Below are 21301 nucleotides of genomic sequence, written 5' to 3'. Positions count from 1 at the left end.
GTCTTAATATCTTAGAGGGGCACAAATAAACCTTAGAAAAGTGGTCATGTTTAGAAGGGCCTTAATTCTTTTAAAAAAAACTCCAGAACAAATTATTTTGCTCAGAATCAACAATATTTATTTTCTCAGCACTATCTGGCATAGACGAAATTATGGACCCCCTCCCCCTTGCATGTTGTTTCCGGTGGCACGCCAAAGCCTTTTAAATATGAAATTCCCTCTGCTCTCTCATTGTGCTAAACTCATTTCCTGACTGTTTATTCAACTCGTGACGTCACGTCAAGTGGCGTCGGCGTGGCTGGGCATTTCAGTGAAGTGCATAGTATCAAAAGAGCAACCTCCCATTTCCCAATTACATACTGTCAATCTGTGGGCCAGAACCCGCCAAGCTGGGAATCAGACACTAAATACCACCCCGCGGCCCTCCTATTCCGATGCAGTGAAGTGGAATGATTCCCGAATGCGAGCCACTGCGCTTACCTGACGCGATTACATCTAGAAAGAGAGAGAATAGAAAAGGGGGGGGGGGGGGGGGGTGGAATCACCTGTTGCCATCCTTTGCTGGGGGGGGGGGGGGGGGAAGGGAAAAAAAAACATGTTTAGGAAAATATTTTCCAAAAAGAACCTCTTTGATTTACTCGTGAGCAATCTGACCTGCAAAACGCCAGAATCTCCTAAAGTGTTACTTGCCATTTATCGTGTGTTGTTCAGAGGGCAATGCATATTTTCAGAATTGCTGGTCCTTTCGAGTAACCCCTCATTACTCAATCACCACACTTCTCCCTCGTTACCTATTTACCACACTAAGATGTTGCTCAATATATAAATGGTTTGTTTTAAAATGAGAACAGCGTTTTGTATAAATTAAAATGAGAAGTCTTCACGCGTAAAATACATTGAGTGTTTATCCCGGTGAGTGTTAATATAATAAAGAAACAATCATTCTCAGGATGGACAGAATCTTTTTTAAACATAATTGCATTTTATTTAAAATGTGCCTTTTTTTATTGACTTTTTTTTGGGGGAAAGTTGGGACGAACTTAATTGCGGAAGCGAATTGATTGGCGTTTGTAGCTAACCAATAGTCAGAAGCTGCCTTCTCCAGCCCTAAACCTTTGCACCAATCAACCGCGACTGGGCAGGAGGAGGAAGTTCCCTCTGACTGGGCTCCGCCTCCTTCGAACCCTGTGACAATGGTGCCCAGCCCTCGGCCAATGGAACGCCCGCCGGGGACTGGGCCCACCAGCCAATCGGCAGCCGAGCCCAGGGAGGTCCGGCCAATGAGAGGGGCGCTTAAGGGCGACGCCTGGTCGCGGCGGAGAGGCGAGCAGAAGGAGGTCCCTGATTGGTGGCGAGGGGGTGGGTTGTTTTTAAGTTTCGACGCGCCGTGCGCTGAGCCGACTGGCGCCATCCGCCAGTTCAGAGAGAATGCCTCCACTGTAAAAAAAACTGGGACATAAACACAATCTGATCAGTCAGCTCTCTAGCCACAGCCAATGTGTGCGGCTGATAAAACTCTCCCAGCCAGCAAAAAAAGGTTTGTCTTGCATTCTTTTTGCAAAATAACAATCCATTCATTTTATCCCAAATCTTTTTAAAGGGCGAAGGTGTTGTAAAATTGTTCATTTAAAAAAAAAAGAAAACAAATATTGCAGCACAAGATGCATTTACGACAGAAGTATAATTATTGTAATTAAATAGTAGCCGCGTTAAAGTTCATAATTTAGAAGATAATTATTGATCAGGGAAATGCATGGTTAGAGTCGCGGTTTAACTAAAGGTTGGTGGGGTCGTGTATTCGATACGAAGTGAATTCAGGCGATGGAACTAATAGCTTTAAAAAAAAAAATTGTTCCTTGTTAATAACTTTTTCCGCATTCGGCAATGCGAGGCATTCAGCAGTCTCCGCCGTTTTAAATTAGTTTCGATTTTAGATCTGTTTGCTTTTCTTTTTGATTTTTGTCTCTTGCTTTAAAGGGGATCAGGTGTTAGTTTCGTCTGAAGTAATCTTCGTTTTCTTTCCCTCTTCCTCCCGCTGCACAGGTGTATGAGCAAACAGCCGCCAAGATCACTTTGTGGATTCTGTAATTTAAAGAGACCAAATCTTGGACTTTTAAAATATATATATATATTCTTTTTTTAAATAAAAAACCCCCCAAGTTCGTTCGAAAAGTTTGGTCGCGATGGAAGTTGATCAGCCCCGTTGGATGACTCACCACCACCCGGCCGTGTTAAATGGGCAGCATCCCGATTCTCACCACCCCGGGCTCGGCCATGGCTACGTGGACTCGGCGCCCTATCTCCAGTCCGACGAAGTGGATGTACTTTTCAACATCGACGGCCAAGCCAACCACGTTGCATCCTACTATGGAAACTCGGTCCGAGCAGCCGTGCAGAGATACCCACCGCCCCACCATGGTAAGACTGAGGCGTCGGGAGCTTTCAACACTCCCGGGTGCATTCTCTCCGCTCCAGATATTTTATCATTTATCCCACACAGATAACCATTTCAGGGGGGGTGAAAAAAACCCCATAGTGAAGTGAAATAAGATCAGTCTGCCTTTATGGCGAAATTTTCATTTTTCTTTAAAAAGAGGCCTCTATTGATAACTTTCCTGGGGAAGTGAGAAAAGTGCAAGCTAACTTATATGGAACATTTAAAAAAAACAAATGCCTTTTAAACTGTATTCCAAGAAGGCAACGTTTTATTACTAACCAGGGAACAAAAGAACCTACTTCCTATTGCAATTTCTGGTCTGAAATTGACATATTGTTCGAGATCTTCAGAAAAAAAAGGGGACACTTGGGCCATTTACTGCAAGCACTTCCCGGATGTACTAGAGAGGTGCTGTTTGGTGTGTCTCGAAACTATTACATTAAAAAAAAACATTAAATTACGATGTCAATTGAAACCAGGTTTTCTAATCCGTTAGGGATTATTACATTCACCGTTGCCTATCGCAAAGTTTGACATTTCAAAGCTTGACTGGACACTTGGTACATAATGTTCTCATTTTTGTGTGTGACCATTAGCAGCGTGGGCGTTCATTTTGTAACCTGTTGAATGCCTTTAAAAGCTGTCATTGGCGGCGCTTGTCCGTGACAGGTTTAGTGGCTGGCGGAGAAAGCTATATATTTTATAAACTGAAAGTACTTTTGTGGCCTTTTCATTTCTCCCTACCGCTTAGCGTTTATGTGACACACGCACCGTAAAAACAATTCTTACTTTTTCTGCAAAAAAATACGTTAAATTTGTATCTAAAAGGATGTATCTGGATTCCCATTGTAGGCTCCACTCTGCACGGCCCTTCCCATTAGCCTAATATACCATATCGACCGCAGTACACATTATGCATAAAGAATGATATGTTGAGGGAATTGAATACTGTACAACAAGCGTTTAATATTGTCCAAAAAGGCAGAAAAAAACCGCCTCTCAGCGTCAGCACATTATCCTTGATGAAAGTTTGGGAATATGGATAAAGATGAGCATAAACAATTAAAACAGGCAGCACCACTACCAAAAGGGGTTCATTTTAAGGTAAAAACTGAGTATCAGACTGCGTGTCTTAAGCATTTATATGATTTAAAATTTTTAAAAAGCTTTACTGAGACTGGAATTGAGGCATCTATGTCAAGTACATTTGAAAGACATTTCAGTAGGGATTTTGATGATGTGCCATGTTGTATACTGATCCACACCTTTATTTTGTCATTCTAGGGGGTCAGGTTTGCCGCCCTCCTCTGCTTCATGGCTCTCTGTCCTGGCTTGATGGAGGAAAAGCCCTTGCCTCTCATCACAATGCTTCTCCTTGGAATCTGAGTGCATTCAGCAAGGCTCCACTCCACCACAGCTCCCCGGGAGCTCTTTCCGTCTACCCTCCGTCCTCATCAGCATCCCTCTCGGCGGGACACTCCAGCCCTCACCTCTTCACCTTTCCCCCAACCCCTCCCAAGGATGTCTCCCCAGACCCTACCATCGCCACCTCCGGGCCCACCAGCTCCAGCCGCCAGGAGGACAAGGAGTGCATCAAGTACCAGGTGTCCCTGGCTGAGGGCATGAAGTTGGAGACAGGATCCTCTCACCCTAGAAGCAGCATGTCATTAGGAGGGTGCTCATCCTCAGCCCATCACCCTCTGGCCTCTTACCCACCTTATGTCCCTGAATACAGCTCCAGCCTCTTCCCATCTGGCAGCCTGTTAGGAGGATCTCCCCCGGGCTTTCCTTCCAAAGCAAGACCAAAAGCTCGTTCCAGCACAGGTAAGCATCACTCCATTCCTTACTAAACAAGGCATCCAGCACCAACCATGGTGTTGTTCACTGAAACACCTGGAGGCACTGTGAAATCAAGGTTACTATATCAAATTGATAATCTTACCTGTATGTTTATCATCTAGATATTAGAAAGTAGACACCCTTAGTCGGAATTATGAAAGGAATTGTGAACTCATGATAGCTCTTTGGGATAAACAAGTGTGTACCAGTGCACAAATAAACACAAACAGAACGCAATACTTTAGAAAGATTTACATTAAATAAGTAATTAAGACATTCTAGTCTGTATCCAATTCATTCATGCAGTGCATGCAATATACGCCACATTGAGTGCCATAAATGTCCTGATCCAACTTACTTTTGCATTAAAACCAATTTTTTTACCCACTGTGAATTCTTTTTGAATTCAAATTTGTAATAAGTAAAACACATACACTCACCAATAGGGGTTAGTGTTAGCTTATAATTAGAACAGAAGAACTGGGGCATATTTGCAGTAATACGTGCATCCTGTGATTATGTCACTATTAGTAATAAAGCTTGGAAAGGGACATACATGTTCTGAATTTGACTAGATGTCAAATCCTAACACACAACTCCTCCAAACACACACAAGCTGTGGCTGATGGATGTATTTCAAAAGTACTTCATTGGCTGTAAAGTGCTTTGGGACATCCTGAGGTGGTGAAAGGCGCTATATAAATGCAAGGCTTTCTTTATGTAAAAATACTAAACTAAACAAAGCAGTGCAGTTTACGAAATTACAGCAAACCTATCTTATATTGACACAGACTTCAAACCTAAACACTGGAAATAGCCTATCTTGTCTTAATATCAAACCACCCCTCCCATTTCCTCTTGAGCAGCACAGGTACAGTAGTTCATAGGTTGCTTATCAACTGTGATAGTAGTTTAGATGTCAGTTTGTTCCTACAACAACCTGAAGACCATTAAACAGAGGGAAATAGCAATGTCTTTCCCATTAAACGTTGTAATTTGCAATGTAAAACTATACCCGGAGATTTGTAATCGCTTTTATTGTGTACCTTTTATTGTTGCATATGAACTCAATTTAATCTAGTGCATGTTTCCCGGTGAGAGCGATCCGGCGAATCTGATCAGATTTCTGGAGCTGTGTCGGCGGAGCGGTTAATGGGACTGGGACAAGCAGACTGGCCCTTTTCGGGTTTCTGTGTTTTAGTTAATCCAATTATTTTCAGACTGATGCACGCGACAGTTACATTGTTTATCCAGCGCCGTGAACTTTAATAGGTTCCGGATGCGGCAAGACACAGGCCAAACTGCAGAGCAGCCGAGAGAGAGAGGGAGAGAGAGGGGGGTGGGGGGGTGGTGGTGGTGGTGCAGCTTCACAAATGGAACTGCTATGCATGCTATCGGTGACTGAATAAACCAGCGAGCCCGAGATTAGCTAGTCGGCAACATTGATCTAATTAATGCAAGTATCAGACATTAACAGTGGAGCAAGCAAATACAAGCATGCACATTTATTAACTCGAACACCGTCAATAAATACATTCCTTCATTAAGACCTCAATTTTATATATTAAGTAATTACAGGTTAGGTAATGGGTAAAGACAGCCCACAAAATAACAGAAGTGGTTTCTCCGCTCAGCAATATTTATTTTGCAGTTATTCCTTTCATAAATGTGTATGATTATGATGATTTTTTTTTGCATTTTGCATTTGCATCTATATGTTGCGTGAATGACGCTTCTAAAATATTCCGCCACAGTTATATTGTACATGGTGGGATTACTGTGAGATTAATAGCTATTTGTATGGCAGATCAGGTCCTAGGGCTAACTTATTGAAAATGACTTGCATCAGCTGGATTTCGACAAAGCTGTTCTTGTAGTGTTGCATGTGGCAGCAGACTAGGCGTAAGTTGATACATGCTAGGAGGGAAAAAAATGTTTAAAAATAGGTCATTTTTGTCGCTCTGCGTGATGGGTTTTTTTTTTTACACACTTTATTTATGAGAGACTTTTTAATGCATAAGTTAGGTATTTGCGGTTTAGAACGGCCCGAACCGACAGAAGGATTGGCGCAACAACTATCCTCGCTTCCCCTTTTTTTCTTAAAAATTAAGAATGGATACGGACATTTAAAGGTGAAATATTGGGAACCTGTTCTGGTTCAAAGGACGGGTGCCTTTGCCCCCGAGTGTGTTTTTTTTCTATCGCGAGCATGTCAAGCTGCAACTTTTGGAAAAACGGTTAGAGCTTGTGGTTAGGGTGCGGATGCCTCCACTCAACGTATTTATTCATTACCCTTTGCATGCTCTTTAAAGATTCACCGTCTAGAAAAGAAACATTCAAGGAGGGGGGCGGGGGGAAACAGTTGAGGAGGGGGGGGGAGCGATTGCAACTTAGAAGTTAAAGGTGGTAGTACAGAAAAAAAAATGAAAGGGTGAAAAAATTCTGTAGTTGTGATATTACCAGCTAACTATTATTTTAAATCTTGTGGTTGTCACCGCGCACACGCGCCAAACTGAATATACAAGAGTTGCTACTGAGACAATGGGACGTGTTAGTTTCATCATCTCCCACCCCCTTCAAAAAATACACATCTCCAACACTGTCCATTAGAGCTGCAGTACTCCCCTTTCAAGCTCACTTTATTTTCAGCTGGACAGTGTTTATTGCTGTCCCCAAACCGGCGAGTTCTTGGCTTGCTCTTTTGACGTTCTGCTCAGCTCGAAGTACATCTCTGAGCTGGGGCGAATTTTGGATTTGTGAAACTGATATTACTTTGAATTTGAAAACAGCACGGTCTCAGAATCAGTCAGGAATTGATCACAATACCCCTCTCCCCACCCCAACCCCCCCCTTTTTTTGAATGTTTATTAAAAAATCTAATGCACAAAAGTCCCTTTTAATGTGTCTGAGTCTTCTTCAGACTGGCATACAGAATAAATAAGCAATGCATTGACCCTTCCCCTTCTGTTTTTTCAGGGGATCGCGAAAAAATACTTCGTGACTGTAAATTGCACCATTTGGAAGTTGACCGATCAAGCTGTAGTGAACTGGGGATATGTGCATTCGACATTTTAATAGGTGTGCAACTTTATGTAGGTCAGGACATTGTCCAGTATGTGGCATATGATTGTCAAAAAAGATGTCAACTGTGAACAGCTAGGAGTGCTCACGTAGTCATTACCAATAGATGATGTGCATTTTTTTTGCTCTACTGATGGAGACAGCCAGCCTTAGCACAGTTGACACTTTTGCATCTAGAAATTAAGATTTTTTGCAGTATCCATGGCAATTTATTGAAAACTGTAAAATGTACAATTATCCATTGTTTTAAGTTTGTGTATGTGTGTGTGTGTGTTGTTAATGTGCATCAGTCATATTTTAAAGTTATTTATCAATCTGTTTATGCTGCCAGTACTCAGCAGGTTGACTCTTGTGGAGCTGACCCAAATTTGGCAAATATATAACTGGGAAATAGTCTTTATAAAACTTTTTTTTGTCCATTTATGTGAACCCACCAGTGCATGTAACTTACTCATTTAGTTATCTATTGGTCCTCCAATAAACATCGACCATTAAAGTTTCGTAATAACCTTTGGCTGGCGTTTACAAATAGCTTTAACAAGATATCCTAACCTCCAAGTTAAAGACTGCACTCAGCCTAATGTAATTGTGTTCCCACTGCACTGCAAATATTTGCCTAAAAAGTGAGTTAGAACACACTTGATCGTACTTTGATGTCCTCTGTGGCGCCATGCACATTATGTAGAAATTAAATAAAGGATCATTTTAAAGAGCACTGAAACGCACTAACCATCATAAGTAATGCTAAAACATTTCACATGTACTTTTACAATATGATGTACTGAAAGATAAACGAAAACAAAGGGCCCTGCATAAAGATAGAGGAAAAGCAACTGTGTGATTATGACTGTGTAGCAGAAGCACATTATATACGAGCAAAATGTGCCAAAGCATTCTAACTACCTCAACCTGGGTTACAGAGGTACCTTTGAGAGTGGACTATTCCACTCTTGGCTTCCAATATTATAACACAACCTTTCATGTTTTACAACTCTAATCCTCAAAATCGGTCATTATGCCTACCCAACCGCGTCCATTTGTACAGTCCATATTTGTAAAGTAAAACATACCTGCATTGCAGGCAGGCCTATAGACAGGTCCAATAGTAATACTACACACAATATCTATTTTATAATATAAATACATACAGTCAACGATACATTCAGATATAGTACTTAGGCAATTGTTGACGTTTAACCAGAGTGTACATACCTAGTTATACTAATATAGACAATATTCCTGCATGGAAATAATAGTCATGCCTGTTTTCTGAATGCAGACACTTGGGTACGTACACTGTAAGCCAGTGTTGTCCACTAGAAATTGTTGATTAGGTGCAGGTCTGGCTATGGCGACACCATCGCCACACGTACTCATTTTACTAGAAACCACCTTAATGCACTCACACAATACAAGTCATTGCACTTCCACATGTGTGCATTTACTTAACAAGCATCTGCCACCATTCAGTAACCAAGGAAGTAAAGCACTCACAACGATGAAAAAGAAACAAGTCTGCTTTCCTTTAAACAACAAACGTTCAGAAAGGTTAACGCACACAGGCACGAAATGAGTATTGAGATCACATGCCCAAGAACGGTGTCTATTATGCACATTTTTAGCTGCTAATCAGAAAGGCAATTAGCCACTTCTGGATTTCCAATTAGCCACATGTGGCTAGTGGTTAATGCATTTTGGGCAACACTACTGCAAAGCGACACCAATGCAGAGAGTACAGCAATGCATTGCCCAACCTCTGGCCTGCACGTGCAATAATTCAGCTCCTAAAGTGTGGCGCGTTGAGGTGTCTGGAAGTGACTGGCTTGTGATTTTGTTTCAGAAGGTCGAGAATGCGTGAACTGTGGAGCCACCTCGACCCCCCTGTGGAGGAGGGACGGCACAGGGCACTATCTGTGCAATGCTTGCGGTCTGTATCACAAAATGAACGGCCAGAACCGACCTCTCATCAAACCCAAGAGGAGACTGGTACGTAGCAGGGGATCAAATGATCAAACAGCAGCTTTTCATTTCCTGATCGAGTAAGAATTTTTTTTGTTGGAGGGGCGGGGGGCGGGGAGGTGGTTTGCGGAAATTGACACGACACCTCGAGTACTGCAACCAGTTCTTCAAATGTCTTGGAAGGAAAGGCGACTGCGAATCGGCGCGGGTATTTCTAGTATTTTTCTATCACCCAGAAACGACAAAGAACATTATAACACGTCTTGTTTTTGTATGCATTCAACGCCTTGCCCCTTTTCATTGTCACAAGCTTCAACTTATTACTGAAGTTCAAATGGAAATTAAATTGGTGTAAAATAATAAAAAAAGAAGTCCATTTGAAATCTTAGCAAGCAATACGTTCCTTAAGTGACATTTCTAATCGCACTCTGACTTCCTGAATGGCTCACAGAAAATGTACTTATTGGTTTTCCGTTGTCAGTGTTGGAGGTTGGCTTTTTTTTTACGCATTGTATCTACGTCATTGAGTGGGACCCAACACGAACCCCTTTTATATGTTGTACAACCCACTTAGGCACACCATGTCCTCGTTCCATTTTAATCCGATATAAAGCAGTATACCTGAATGACAGGCCCTTGTGGGTTTTAACAAACCATTCCAAAACCATTTGACAGGCCTTCCCCATAACCTTATGGAAACGCTGCTGTCACCCTCGCCATCAATATCTGTGAATAGTTCACACTGTAATTGGGGAGGGATATGCCGTCTCTTTAGTCTTCATTGGAACCTGGCTTATTCTGGCTTTAATATGTCACTAGTTTGCCAGAGCCCTTGTTCAGACCGCGGTCCCCCCTCCCCCCTCAAGGAAATCAAAAAAAATAAAGTTGATTATAATTTGTTGCGAATCAATCAGCGTGCATTTAATGTTGTTGTATCAATTGTATTCCCTTGTCCAAACCATCCCGCTCCCAGGGCACTCCTTTGTCCTCTTGTGAAAATGTTGATTCTAATGACTGACCCCCTAATGGAATTCCAATCTTTCACAGCCTCGTTAGGATAGGAAAACTTTCGAGGGAGGGAAATGTTTGCAGTGCACTTATTTGGCAGCGGGTCTCCCCTTTCTTCCTCCTCTCTCCCCCCCCCCCCACCCGCCGCCTCCCCTGCTCTCTAATGTAAAAAGCTGACTTCCTTTGCAAAGGCGGCCGGATATCTGCCGGCTCGAGATAACTGCTTTCTACAACAACATCGCTTCCCGACCTCAAAACACAAAGGTGTTTGAACAAGAAATCGGGAGGGGGGGGGGAATGGAACGATTAAAGTTTGGTGTAGGGAGTTTCGGGTGACTGTCTAAACAGGATCAGCTCGAAGTCTATGTCATCAGGAGAAAAATATGTGCCACCCTATTAGTCCGGACTGTTCTCTGTTCCCTTCGGACAATAACACGTATTGAGAGTTATTCAATCCAGGAGTCGTTTGAATTGTGTCGATTGTTGTTTTTTTTAAAGTGGATCAGTGCACGTCCTGAAAAAAAATACTTTCACATTCTGTTCCTGGGAAAAGGAAGCTGGGAATCGGCTAGCAGCACCGGGAAAATCATGGCTTAAACTAACGAAACTTTATATTATAGCTGGACTCCTTGAGTATTCGAAAGATACCAAGAATTTCACCCCCACCCCAGGCTCGCTCCCCAAAGAGACGTGGACCATTCTCCTGCCTAAACTTACGCAAACATATTGCAGGGAACCCACTTTCCTTCAATAGAGCACATTTTTCTTTTTGAAGATGTTCTATACAATGAACTGCTTGCCAAAGAATTGAAGGATTTTTGTAGAATGTGTTTTATCCCGATTGAGCTTGTAGGGCTATGGGGAGAGAGCGGGGGGGGGGGGGGGTGGAGAGAGCGGTGGGGGGGGGGGGGCAGAGAGCGGGGGAGTGGGACTAACTGGATCGCTCTTCCAAAGAGCCAGCAGAGACTCAATGAGCCGAATGGCCTCCTCCTGTGCTGTACTCTGATTCTATGATTAACAAATTGATTCGGTTTAAACATATAATAATTCAAGAGCGAATTTTTAAGCAGGGTGACATTCTTACATATATAAAAGAAAAAGTAAACAAAAAAAATGTCGCATTTTAAGTTCAGTCCTCACTCTGCAATTGTTTAATGATTTGTGGAACATTTGACAGGCCTGCTTTAATAAGTTTCTGTTCACTTGCCTGGCTGTTACTCATCCGTTTCAGGGGGTTTGTAAGAGCATCAAAGTTACTCCAGGTAACATTTGTGCTGATTTCGTTTTCGATGGGTTTGGGCTTCAATGAGGTACATCTTTATCCAACGATGTATTTACCATGTACAGTAGAAACAGCGGGCTTACAGTCAATCATCGCCTGTGTCTGCATTCCCAAGACCGTTTTTTTTAAAAAGCCTCCAGTATGATACATAAATTTAGAAAAATAAAATTAAAAAGCACAGAAAGAACTTGCATCTACATAGCGCCTTTGATGACCTCGGGACGTCCCAAAGCATTTACAGTCAATGAAGTGCCTTTGTCTGTTGCAATGTAGGAAACACGATAGAAAATGATGTACACATGTTGAGTTTAAAAATCTAATGCTGAATTTTGTTTTAAACTGGCGAGATGAAGCACAATATATTGATCTGCACTCAACCCTTGTGACTTTGCTTGAATAGACAGATTTCGTGCGTGTGTTTTTAAAAAAAAACATTCCCTTTGTGCTGTGTTATTCCAGTCTGCTGCCAGACGGGCAGGAACATCCTGTGCGAACTGTCAGACCACCACCACTACACTGTGGAGACGGAATGCCAATGGAGACCCTGTCTGCAACGCCTGTGGGCTCTACTACAAACTCCACAACGTGAGTAGACGCAACCGTGTTCCTCGGTGCGATTCTGTGACCTGCCCGCCGGCTCTCTCCCAAACACCTCCTTTTGCAAATCGGTGTCCTGCACCTTTCGGGGGGGGGAGGGGGGAGGGGGGGGACACACATTCCAATGATCCAAAAGGACGGTGCATGTTAATATAGACCCTGCACAGGCAGGACGGGCAGAATGGCCTCTTTCTGTGCTATGATTTAAAAAGTTGTCATTTTAACAGGAAGGACTAGAGCGGATGGTTTGTGGATTAAGATATTCCGCTGTCTAAAAACAAATAGGCGCACCTGGCACGTATTCTGACGTGCGAAACTGATTCGAATCAGAATTGTTAAGAGAGAAAATAATCAGCATCAACCGGCAATGAAGAGTTACTTGAAATACAGCGATTGCAGGATAGAGAAAGCCAACGTTAGGAAGAAACGGGACTCTGCACAAACACACACCATCAAGTTCCTGGTCAGCTGGCAGCAGTGTGTTGATGCGGGGGGGAAATATATACCGTGAGATAACATTTGAATTTAACAAGTTAACCGCCTACCCCCCCCCCCCCCCCCCACTCTCCCCCAAAAAAGCAGGAGACTGTCGAGATAATTCCGAGGTAAGAAAACAAAAATGGAATGGGCTGAGCGGCCGACATTTGTGCTTGTAAAACTAGGGAACTTGAGAGAACAGAAAGGTTTGATCTATTGAGCTGTCGGGGCTGAAGCATCAACAATCCCGTGTGTAGAGGGTGATGTGAGTGTCAAAGCAAGTTAAATAAGACCCGGAGTTTCGCTATGACACGGTCATTCATTGAAAGAGGGGGGAGGAAAAAAATGACCCCGTCAAACCTATAATAAATACATCATATATAAATCTAATAATATGTAAATTAATTCGCGGGGGACAAATGATGTGCGTTTGGTCAAACTCTTGCTCGGTTTGATTGCAGACTGCAATGTTGTGAAATAAATTCAGCGAGTCAAAGTAGGTAACTGATTATAAAAGTGAAATTGAAGGCAATTCAGCTGTAAATGAGATGGAATTGAAGTGCAGCCAATGTAATTGACTTGGATTGGTTAACGTGTTAATATGTGGCGCCCGGGCACTTTTAATCAAATTCTGTGGAGTGAAGGTTGACAAAAGGACGAAGTCATCAAGTGCACGGTTTAAATTGGAAGCGATACCTTTTGGGTTGTGTCTCCCCCCCCCCGAAATGTGCCGAGGAGGCGGGGCAGGTTGTGTGGGAGAGACCACCTCTGTTGTCAGTTTATTGGGGAGGATTTAGAGGCTGTGGTAGTTGTCACGTGAGTGGCGCCAGTCTAATTCAATCAATTAATCCTTACGGTGCATCAGTGTGGGCAGACTTCATCTGGTGTGCATTTCTCTGGCAGCTGCCAATAAACTTTAGCCCACAGGCTCTTGAGTCTTGTTTGTTGATTTAGGCGCTGCCCATCTCTGTCCAGTCTTATTATTAGCAAGTTTACAAGAATGTCTCAAAGTGTTACATTGAAGAAAGATAATGACTAGCCTCTAGAACTCCTAAGAGTTCAAATAGTTGCATTGGGGTTTGCATCTCTCTGGATCTTTGATGTATTTGCCAGTAATTTTAAACAGGTATTGCACACATTCTCTAACTGACTATTCCCACATCAGCAACCTCTGTTGAACAAACATTTGCTTTTGAAGCCCAATAATATAGAGTGACACTAGATTTGAGGGGCAGCGATTGGCCTGATGCTCACTAACCATCCCCGATTTCTTTATCAAATCATTTTGGTGATATGCTCAGTAACTGTACATTTCCTCTCCCTTGTCCATCTTTGCATTGTCAATACAGTCTAGGTAATACTTCATTAAATCTGTACTACCCCCTCGTCTATGCCCAACTGGTTAGCCTAAGGGCAACATATATAACATCTAAAGGCATCCTACTGTGGGCTGAGAGTATTTGGACCATATTGTAATGTACTTTCCTTACCATTAAGCCTCCATTACAGACTTATAAGACCTATAAAATATTACAATATGTCATGATGTAATAGCTTATTTAGCAAGAACAGTTGAATGTGCTATAATTTTAGTTGTAAGAAAGACTTGCATTTATATAGTGACTTTCATGATGTCAGGATGTCCCAAAGCGCTTTACAGCCAATGAAGTACTTTTTGAAGTGTAGTCACTGTTGTAATGTAGAAAACACGGCAGCCATTTTGCGCATAGCAAGCTCCCACAAATAGCAATGTAATTTAATAGATTTGAATAGTTACTGTATTAACAAAAATACATAGTAAATGTATAGATGGAGCGGAAAGTGGCTAATTTTCCGTGTGTTAATTTAAATTTAAAAAGCAAATTTCTGCAGTCGCTGATTTACAGTATTGAGTTAAAATACATAGAACTGGTAAGTGCTTATCATTAATAAAGGAGAAGATTGGCATTAACTAGCGTTGAATGAGGCAGCCTCAGTACAGATTTGCTGGCTAGAAGTGAACTTGCCTCAGTAGGAATGGATGAGGCGCTGGCCTGGGTCGTGTCACCTATTCAGATAGAGTAGCTAGGTAGTGCAGAGAGCATCAGAGCATGTGCTACGTATAGGGAGGAATGATGATGAAGAGGAATGATGGCAGCATTTTAGCAATGGTAAAAGAAATAAAATTGCTTGCATAGTTTTAAAATGACTCAACGATTTCTTCTGATTAATGTCATGCCTTTTGAGTTCATCAAAGGCATAAGTTCAAATGCATCCGCACCATAGTAATGTGTTCACTGTACGACTTGGGAAAATCATCATTTAACACATGTTCGAGACACTTCAAAGCACTTTGTGCAATTAATTACATTGGAGTACAGTAACTGTTGTTATGTAGGCATTTGTTCATTTGGAATATGCAGCCAAGGATCCATTAGTTTGATGACAGTATTAAAGTAAACCATTAAGTGGTATAGCAGATTTATGACTACAGAAGATTTTGTTTATACTAAAATGCTATTTTTGGTCTTACCATTGGAACAGCATTTTATTCAGTTAGGACAGGGTTGACTATCATTCTTTCGGGCAGGTTTGGTGAATTGTCTCCCACTCGTAATATACATAAGAGGAATTCACTCCTTGCTCCTCAGTCTGATTTATTATGGCAATCTTCCTGATTGCTGCCTTCTATCGTGGGTTTGGGGAAGGGGAGATGGGGGTCCAACCTATAAGAGGGAAAAAGAGATTCAGAAACTTTCTGAAGGTCCGTTCTCTACTGTGCTGGCACTGTGGCGAACTTGATTTCAGCTTCGGATCAGTTTAGAAAAGTGATTGCTCTTTAGGGGCGGTTGCAAGCTAGAGTTTGGAAAGCAGACCACTGCTTTGACCTTATTCTTTGAAGACACGCACCTTGAGCAGAGATGGAGTTGAAGTCACGGGGCACAATGTGACAATACACGCTGAAGAAAGATTTGCGTTGCGGAAGGGGGTGGGGGAGGTGGTGGAAATTGAACAGCTGAGAAAGCCATAGATTGGTGAACCGGTTTAAGATTGGAAGGGCTTGGATTTTCTTTGTCTGAGACAGTAAGCCAGCAAGTGAGAACCTAGAGAAAAAGTTTCAGTTGTCCTGAGGGATCAGTGAAGTCCATTCTCCAAACCTAAACAAGGAACTGATTCAAAATCTATTGATTGGTCCTCAGTTTCTTCGCCAACTAACTGGCCAGGCAGATGTTGTAGTTGGAGGTGATGGCGGGGTCAAGGTGACATATTTGCTCACTGTCTCACATGCAGCAAGTACAAATATTATACACTGAAAACTGACGATAGGTCGGAAACAATAGTTTACTGTGTCTGGCAGTCAGAGAGAAATATGTACATTTGGTGTTGCCTTTCTGGTTCTTAACAATAAAAAGCTTTTTTCCCCAGTAAGCTCTGCGGTTACAGCCATGGCCTGTGCTGAGTTAGCAGTTTTCATCTTGGACAGTGGCTGGGGTGGTGCAGTTGGGTTCAGCAGCCCTTGGCTGGGGAGAGGAAAAAAAATCAACAAAGGTTCTTGCTTATAATCACAATCCAGTCATCATTCTGCCACCGCACCCCCCCCCCCCCAATTGAAAGTGCCTGTGTTTCAGCATTGGATGAGCCCAGGATTAGGCTTAGCTGTGATGTTTTTATAGTTGAATAGCTAGCGACACCATCAAACGTAAGAACATAAGAAATAGGAGCAGGAGTAGGCCATTTGCACAGCAAGCTCCCACAAAACAGCAATGTGACAATGGCCAGATCATCTGTGTTTTTGTGATGTTTGAGTGAGGGATAAATATTAGCCCAGGGCAAATTTGAAACAAACCCCTACAGTCAGTGGCAGACAGTTAGTTCCACATGGTAACTCACCAGGGGTTGAGCTATCTTCCAGAATAGGTGAGCTGAAACACAAGATGCTTTTATATTGCGCAAGACCCACGACTAGCACCACTGTGTTCCCAAGTTGCTGGTCTCGGGCAGACGGCTGTGAACCAAATGTAAAACTGCCGGCACTTCCTAAGAGTGGCTGATGGCATTAACCTTCTGATCCTTCCCTTTGGGTTTTAGCAACTCCTAAAGCAGTTTTGCATTTACCTTCCAGCCAGCTGCACCAGGTCCATGCTTTGAGAACCTGGCAGCACCAGCACGAGATAAAAACATTTAACAATACAAATCTTCGAGCACGATTTTCATGCCACATGTGTGCAATCCACTTCCAAATGGGAGTTTCATCTCTGCTGTGCAAAACTGCGTGCAGCTGCAAAATTCTGGATCCTTAATCCCAAAATTGGTCGCATTTCCTCCTGTGCAAATTTGGCATTTTTAACCCCTGCATGTAGCATGTGCCTCAATCAATCTGAATGGATTTATGTGCACCCTTTGTGTGTACAGGGACTGCAAGCTGTTTGATAGAAGATGCCTTTTTTCTTGTTATTGACCTAAAAAAGTGGAGGGAACAGGTGAGACCTGGAGAACATCCAAGTCCTATAGTTTGCAACATGATGAGTAGAGTGAATTTTACTGTCTTTGCAATGCTAAGAAGTTTGCTCAGAACGTTTCCCAGTTTCCTTTGCTTGTTATTTGCATTATGAGAAGAACCTAAGATATAGGAGCAGGAGTCGGCCATTCAGCCCCTCGAGCCTGCTCCACCATTCAATAAGATCATGGCTGATCTTCTACCTCAACTCCACTTTCCTGCATTATCCCCATATCCCTTGATTCCCTTAATAGCTAAAAAATTAAGATCAAGCCCTGCATATGGCCACTCGGGTGAGGTACCAGAGGATGTCTAGCATCCAGCATGAACTAGTACCTTTAGAATGGATGGGAAGAAATGGAAGAGGAATAGGGATCTTTGGTTGCCTGAGTGGATTAATTTTCTCTTAACCTTAATTTTCTGTATGCAATGGAAAGATTAACGCAATCCCACTACTTAAGCACTCTACTTACTTAGTTTGTATTTTTAAAAAATTTGGAAGTTAAATGCTTTGAAGGCACAATTGTAAATTTAACAACCAGGGCTGTTTTAGCCATTTAGCTGTCATCTGGTGAGCAGCGTACACAATGTTTTACATCCACGCTGGATATAATGCAAAAGAACTACAGAGGGTGTGAAACAAAAAAAAGTGTTCTAAGATCTGTGCAGAACAGTGCTAGAGGCAGTGTTCAGATCAACACGTCGACCCATCCATTTGGGTGACACCGCATCGTACTTGGGTGTTCACAGTGCCTACATGTATGCAATTCTGTGTCAGCAAGTTTCTTTTTTTTCTGAAACCTTACTTTTAAGCGTGAAGAAAATGAAGCTATTTAAAGGAATGAAAAAAAAGCCTAACAGATCAAAGATCTTTTAAAAGCAATGGTTCTGTGATAGGTGTACAATGCACATGGCGAGGTTCTAATAAACTGGGAGTTGAATTCTCCCACTAAACAGTCTATAACTGGGGGTTCTATTGCGTGACGTGCAGTGCACACATCAGAGCAAGAATCCCTTTCCAAGACACTTGGTGGCAGTTGTTAGGGAAATGAGTCTGTATTAATTCTGGACATTCACATAATGCATCACTTGTGATAGCCAAATTCAGTTGTCAGAACCGGGTTGGGAACCAAAAAGGTGGAGTCCACTGTTGATGAAGTTGGTAAAATGTTCCGTTCTTTTTGGTGCTGCACCATTGTTAATCAAGGGAAATGTTTCAAATAGGCAGTCATTTCCTGACATTTACCACACAAACTATTATTGTTTTAGATTTAGCGCTCTAAAACTCCTTTAAGATTGAGGCCCTTTTTGATTCTGTACTTAAAGGCTCATCTGCCTGAAAATCAGCCGTGCTAATCCCTGCGGTGTGATGTCCTTGAAGGTGTTAGTTTTCCACTTAAAACCTGATTGACAGCTGTTGAAGTTACCTAGTGCGTCTGAAGACTGGAATTGAGCAGCGGAATTGTAAATGAGGACGAGCTAGATAGTACTCACAGAAACTTGAGAACATTCCTTTTCTCGTGCTCTGGAATTGTAACATTTTCTGTGTCCACGCTGCGTAAAAGGAACAGACAGGCAAAAATAAGGAGTACCTCAGGTTTAGACAGTAAATGTTTCTGTTTTGATTGCAAATAGCAGATGATCTATTTTCTAGCTACTTGTTCGTATGTACAATACATAGAAGGTATTATTGAAAAATATTGTCACAAACCAAATTCAGCAAGCTGTACTTTTTGTTGTAGTAAACATTGCAGTAATATTTTGCAGATCAAGAGGTCACACACAGTTCAGTTCCCAGTCTGTAGTGAGTTAGCTCATCTTCGCTGAGATAGCAGTTGGGTTGTTAAAATTTAGCCTCCGCAACCTTGCGTTAGGAAAGGGAAAGATAGAGAATTCAGGAGAAACTTCTTTACCCAGAGAGTGGTGAGAATGTGGAACTCGCTACCACAGGGAGTTGAGGCGAATAGTATAGATGCATTTAAACGGAGGCTCGATAGCATATGAGGGAGAAAGGAACAGAGGGTTATGCTGACAGATTTAGATGAGGAAAGATGGGAGGAGGCTCGAGTGGAGCATAAACGCCGGCATGGACTGGTTGGGCCGAATGGCCTGTTTCTGTGCCGTATATCCCATGTAATCCTATGTAATGAGATGGAGTTCTCACTTCTGATAGCGGTTCAGGGAATCCCGCTGGAAAGTTTGTGCGTGTATGTGTGAGCACAGCATTGGGTTCGGCCCTCTGTAGTTGAATAGCCTGCCAATACTCACTGTCTAGACTCGCACGTGCAGGGTGGCTTCTTCAGTGAGAGCTGCCCGTGCCCATAGAACCATAGCTCAGCAAAGGTCAGCACTTACAAGAGAGGAAATAGTAGGTTTGGGGAGGGGGTGGGGTGGGGTGGGGGAATAAAATATAATATCTTAAAAGTACCTTTTCTTTCTTCATCTATAGATTAACCGGCCACTGACCATGAAGAAAGAGGGAATCCAGACTCGGAACAGGAAAATGTCCAGTAAATCCAAGAAGAGCAAAAAGACCCACGATGGTCTGGATGAGTTTTCAAAAAGCCTCATGGACAAGGCCAGTTCTTTCAGTCCCACGGCTCTCACGAGACACATGTCCCCGATTCACCATATTCCACCCTTCAGCCACTCTGGCCACATGCTGACGACGCCAACACCAATGCATCCATCTTCCGGTCTGTCCTTCGGACCTCACCATCCCTCTAGTATGGTCACCGCAATGGGCTAGAGGCCTCCCGCTCGGAAGCTTGGGGCTGCAGAGCAAGCCTGCTTTGCATTAACATTTTCCAAATGACAGAGAAAAAAAAAGCGAGCAACCGTCAACCGTTTTCAGATGGTAGGAAGCCTCTGAGACAGGACGACCATAAACTATACTTCTGTTAGTAAGCTTCGCTTCAGATAAGAGTTTCCCAAGACATCACCTACAAGGAGCTCAGTATGCTGTGTATGTATGCTCCACCACTGAATCCTCAACCACCATTTGTGAATACGCCATTGTAGACTGATCACCTGTTTATTTGTGAGACAGGATCTTGTTGCTGTGAAATATAATTTTAAACAAGATGCCACCCACCCTCCCTTCCTTCCCCTCACCCCCCCCCATCCCCCCCCACTCCACCCCCACCCCCAATCCTGCAAATACCTGTAAAATATACAAGGAAGAATGGGTCAACTGTGAGAGACCGTGTGGGAGCTTCTTGTGTGTACCATAATCAGCTGTGGATGGTTGGAGAAGACCCTTGGACTGAGGGGGAGACGCACAGAGTTTAAAAGAGGAGACAGCAAACTGACAGACGAGAGCCAGACTACTCCTCGCTGCTCGTAAAACTGCCGAAAACAAACTCCCAGATCTACTGCCTCACACCAGCGGAAGTTGTTTGATGCATTACCTTGTAGACAGACCATTTATCTGGGCTTCAGCCTCTATATAGGAAGTGCTATCAGTTGCAGGCAATCAGTGTTATACACGGATATTGCCAATGAGGACTCCGGACAGCTATTGTCCCTGGCTGAAATGCATTGTGAACAAGTTCCTGTAACTGTTGTTTGTATGTAAGTAATTCAGACTACCAGGAGAAGATGTAGAAGAATTATTTCATTACACGCTTTACAAACTGAATGGTTGTATACATTTAACAGAATTATAATTGCTAGTGGGAAAAAAAAGACTGCTACAGTTTTTGTTCGATAATATTTTTTTCTTTAAAAAAAAAATAAACTAGATTTAATTTTGTTGATCTAATGCGGTTCTGCTTGAGAGGGTTTTTTAAAATTTTGTTTTGGTTTGCTGATGTTTGGATGGTTTCCTGGCACCACAGCGTCTGTTTTTGCTTGTCCCTCTCACCACAAAATTTCTGCTTTTGTGGGTGTACAGGAAATATGAAAATTGCATGTTAGCACTATTGGCCTCAAAAGCCTAAGGCCTAGTGACAAAATACTGTGGTTCTGGTAATGTGTACCTCCTGTGATCTTCAGGTCTTGCTCTGAGGGTTTCTGTAGCTTTGAGAGTTAAGTACTGTAACTGTCGTTTCCTTAACTTCACGTAAAACATTAAAAAAAATTACTAAAAAAAAAACTTAGCTCCATGTACAACTTTTAACCGCTACAGTCTATTTTATTTTCT

The 21301-nt window shown here is 42.5% G+C and overlaps 1 protein-coding gene across 5 annotated transcripts; it reads left to right on the top strand.

Annotated features, from left to right (window-relative positions):
• The first annotated feature begins 1398 nt into the window (after window positions 1-1398).
• On the top strand, window positions 1399-21253 carry gata3 (GATA binding protein 3). 5 transcript variants are annotated; one of them, XM_086010735.1, is made up of 7 exons: window positions 1399-1537; window positions 2044-2418; window positions 3722-4261; window positions 7253-7354; window positions 9198-9343; window positions 12066-12191; window positions 19583-19668. In XM_086010735.1, the coding sequence occupies exons 2-7, from the start codon at window positions 2184-2186 to the stop codon at window positions 19604-19606; spliced, it is 1173 nt and encodes a 390-aa protein (XP_085866861.1). In that variant the 5' UTR covers window positions 1399-1537; window positions 2044-2183; the 3' UTR covers window positions 19607-19668. The 5 variants fall into 5 exon arrangements, with proteins under 5 accessions (XP_085866861.1, XP_085866858.1, XP_085866857.1 ...); XM_086010732.1 differs by having other exon boundaries at window positions 1402-1537; window positions 9201-9343; window positions 19607-21253; XM_086010731.1 differs by having other exon boundaries at window positions 1403-1537; window positions 19607-21253.
• Window positions 21254-21301: the final 48 nt, after the last annotated feature.

Source organism: Somniosus microcephalus, chromosome 17 (assembly GCF_052327205.1).
Source record: "Somniosus microcephalus isolate GS21.2 chromosome 17, FLI_Smic_1.0, whole genome shotgun sequence".
Lineage (NCBI taxonomy): Eukaryota > Metazoa > Chordata > Chondrichthyes > Squaliformes > Somniosidae > Somniosus > Somniosus microcephalus.
The sequence above is the reverse complement of the archived record's forward strand: the minus strand, read 5'-3'. Positions and strand labels throughout refer to the sequence as shown.

What these genes read in the sequence shown, in the direction of transcription:
- gata3 (XM_086010731.1), top strand. Translation starts at nt 2,184, where the DNA reads ATGGAAGTTGATCAGCCCCGTTGGATGACTCACCACCACCCGGCCGTG. An exon ending in ATACCCACCGCCCCACCATG is followed by an intron (nt 2,419 to 3,721) that starts GTAAGACTGAGG and finishes TTGTCATTCTAG; the next exon opens with GGGGTCAGGTTTGCCGCCCT. An exon ending in TCTACTACAAACTCCACAAC is followed by an intron (nt 12,192 to 19,606) that starts GTGAGTAGACGC and finishes CTTCATCTATAG; the next exon opens with ATTAACCGGCCACTGACCAT.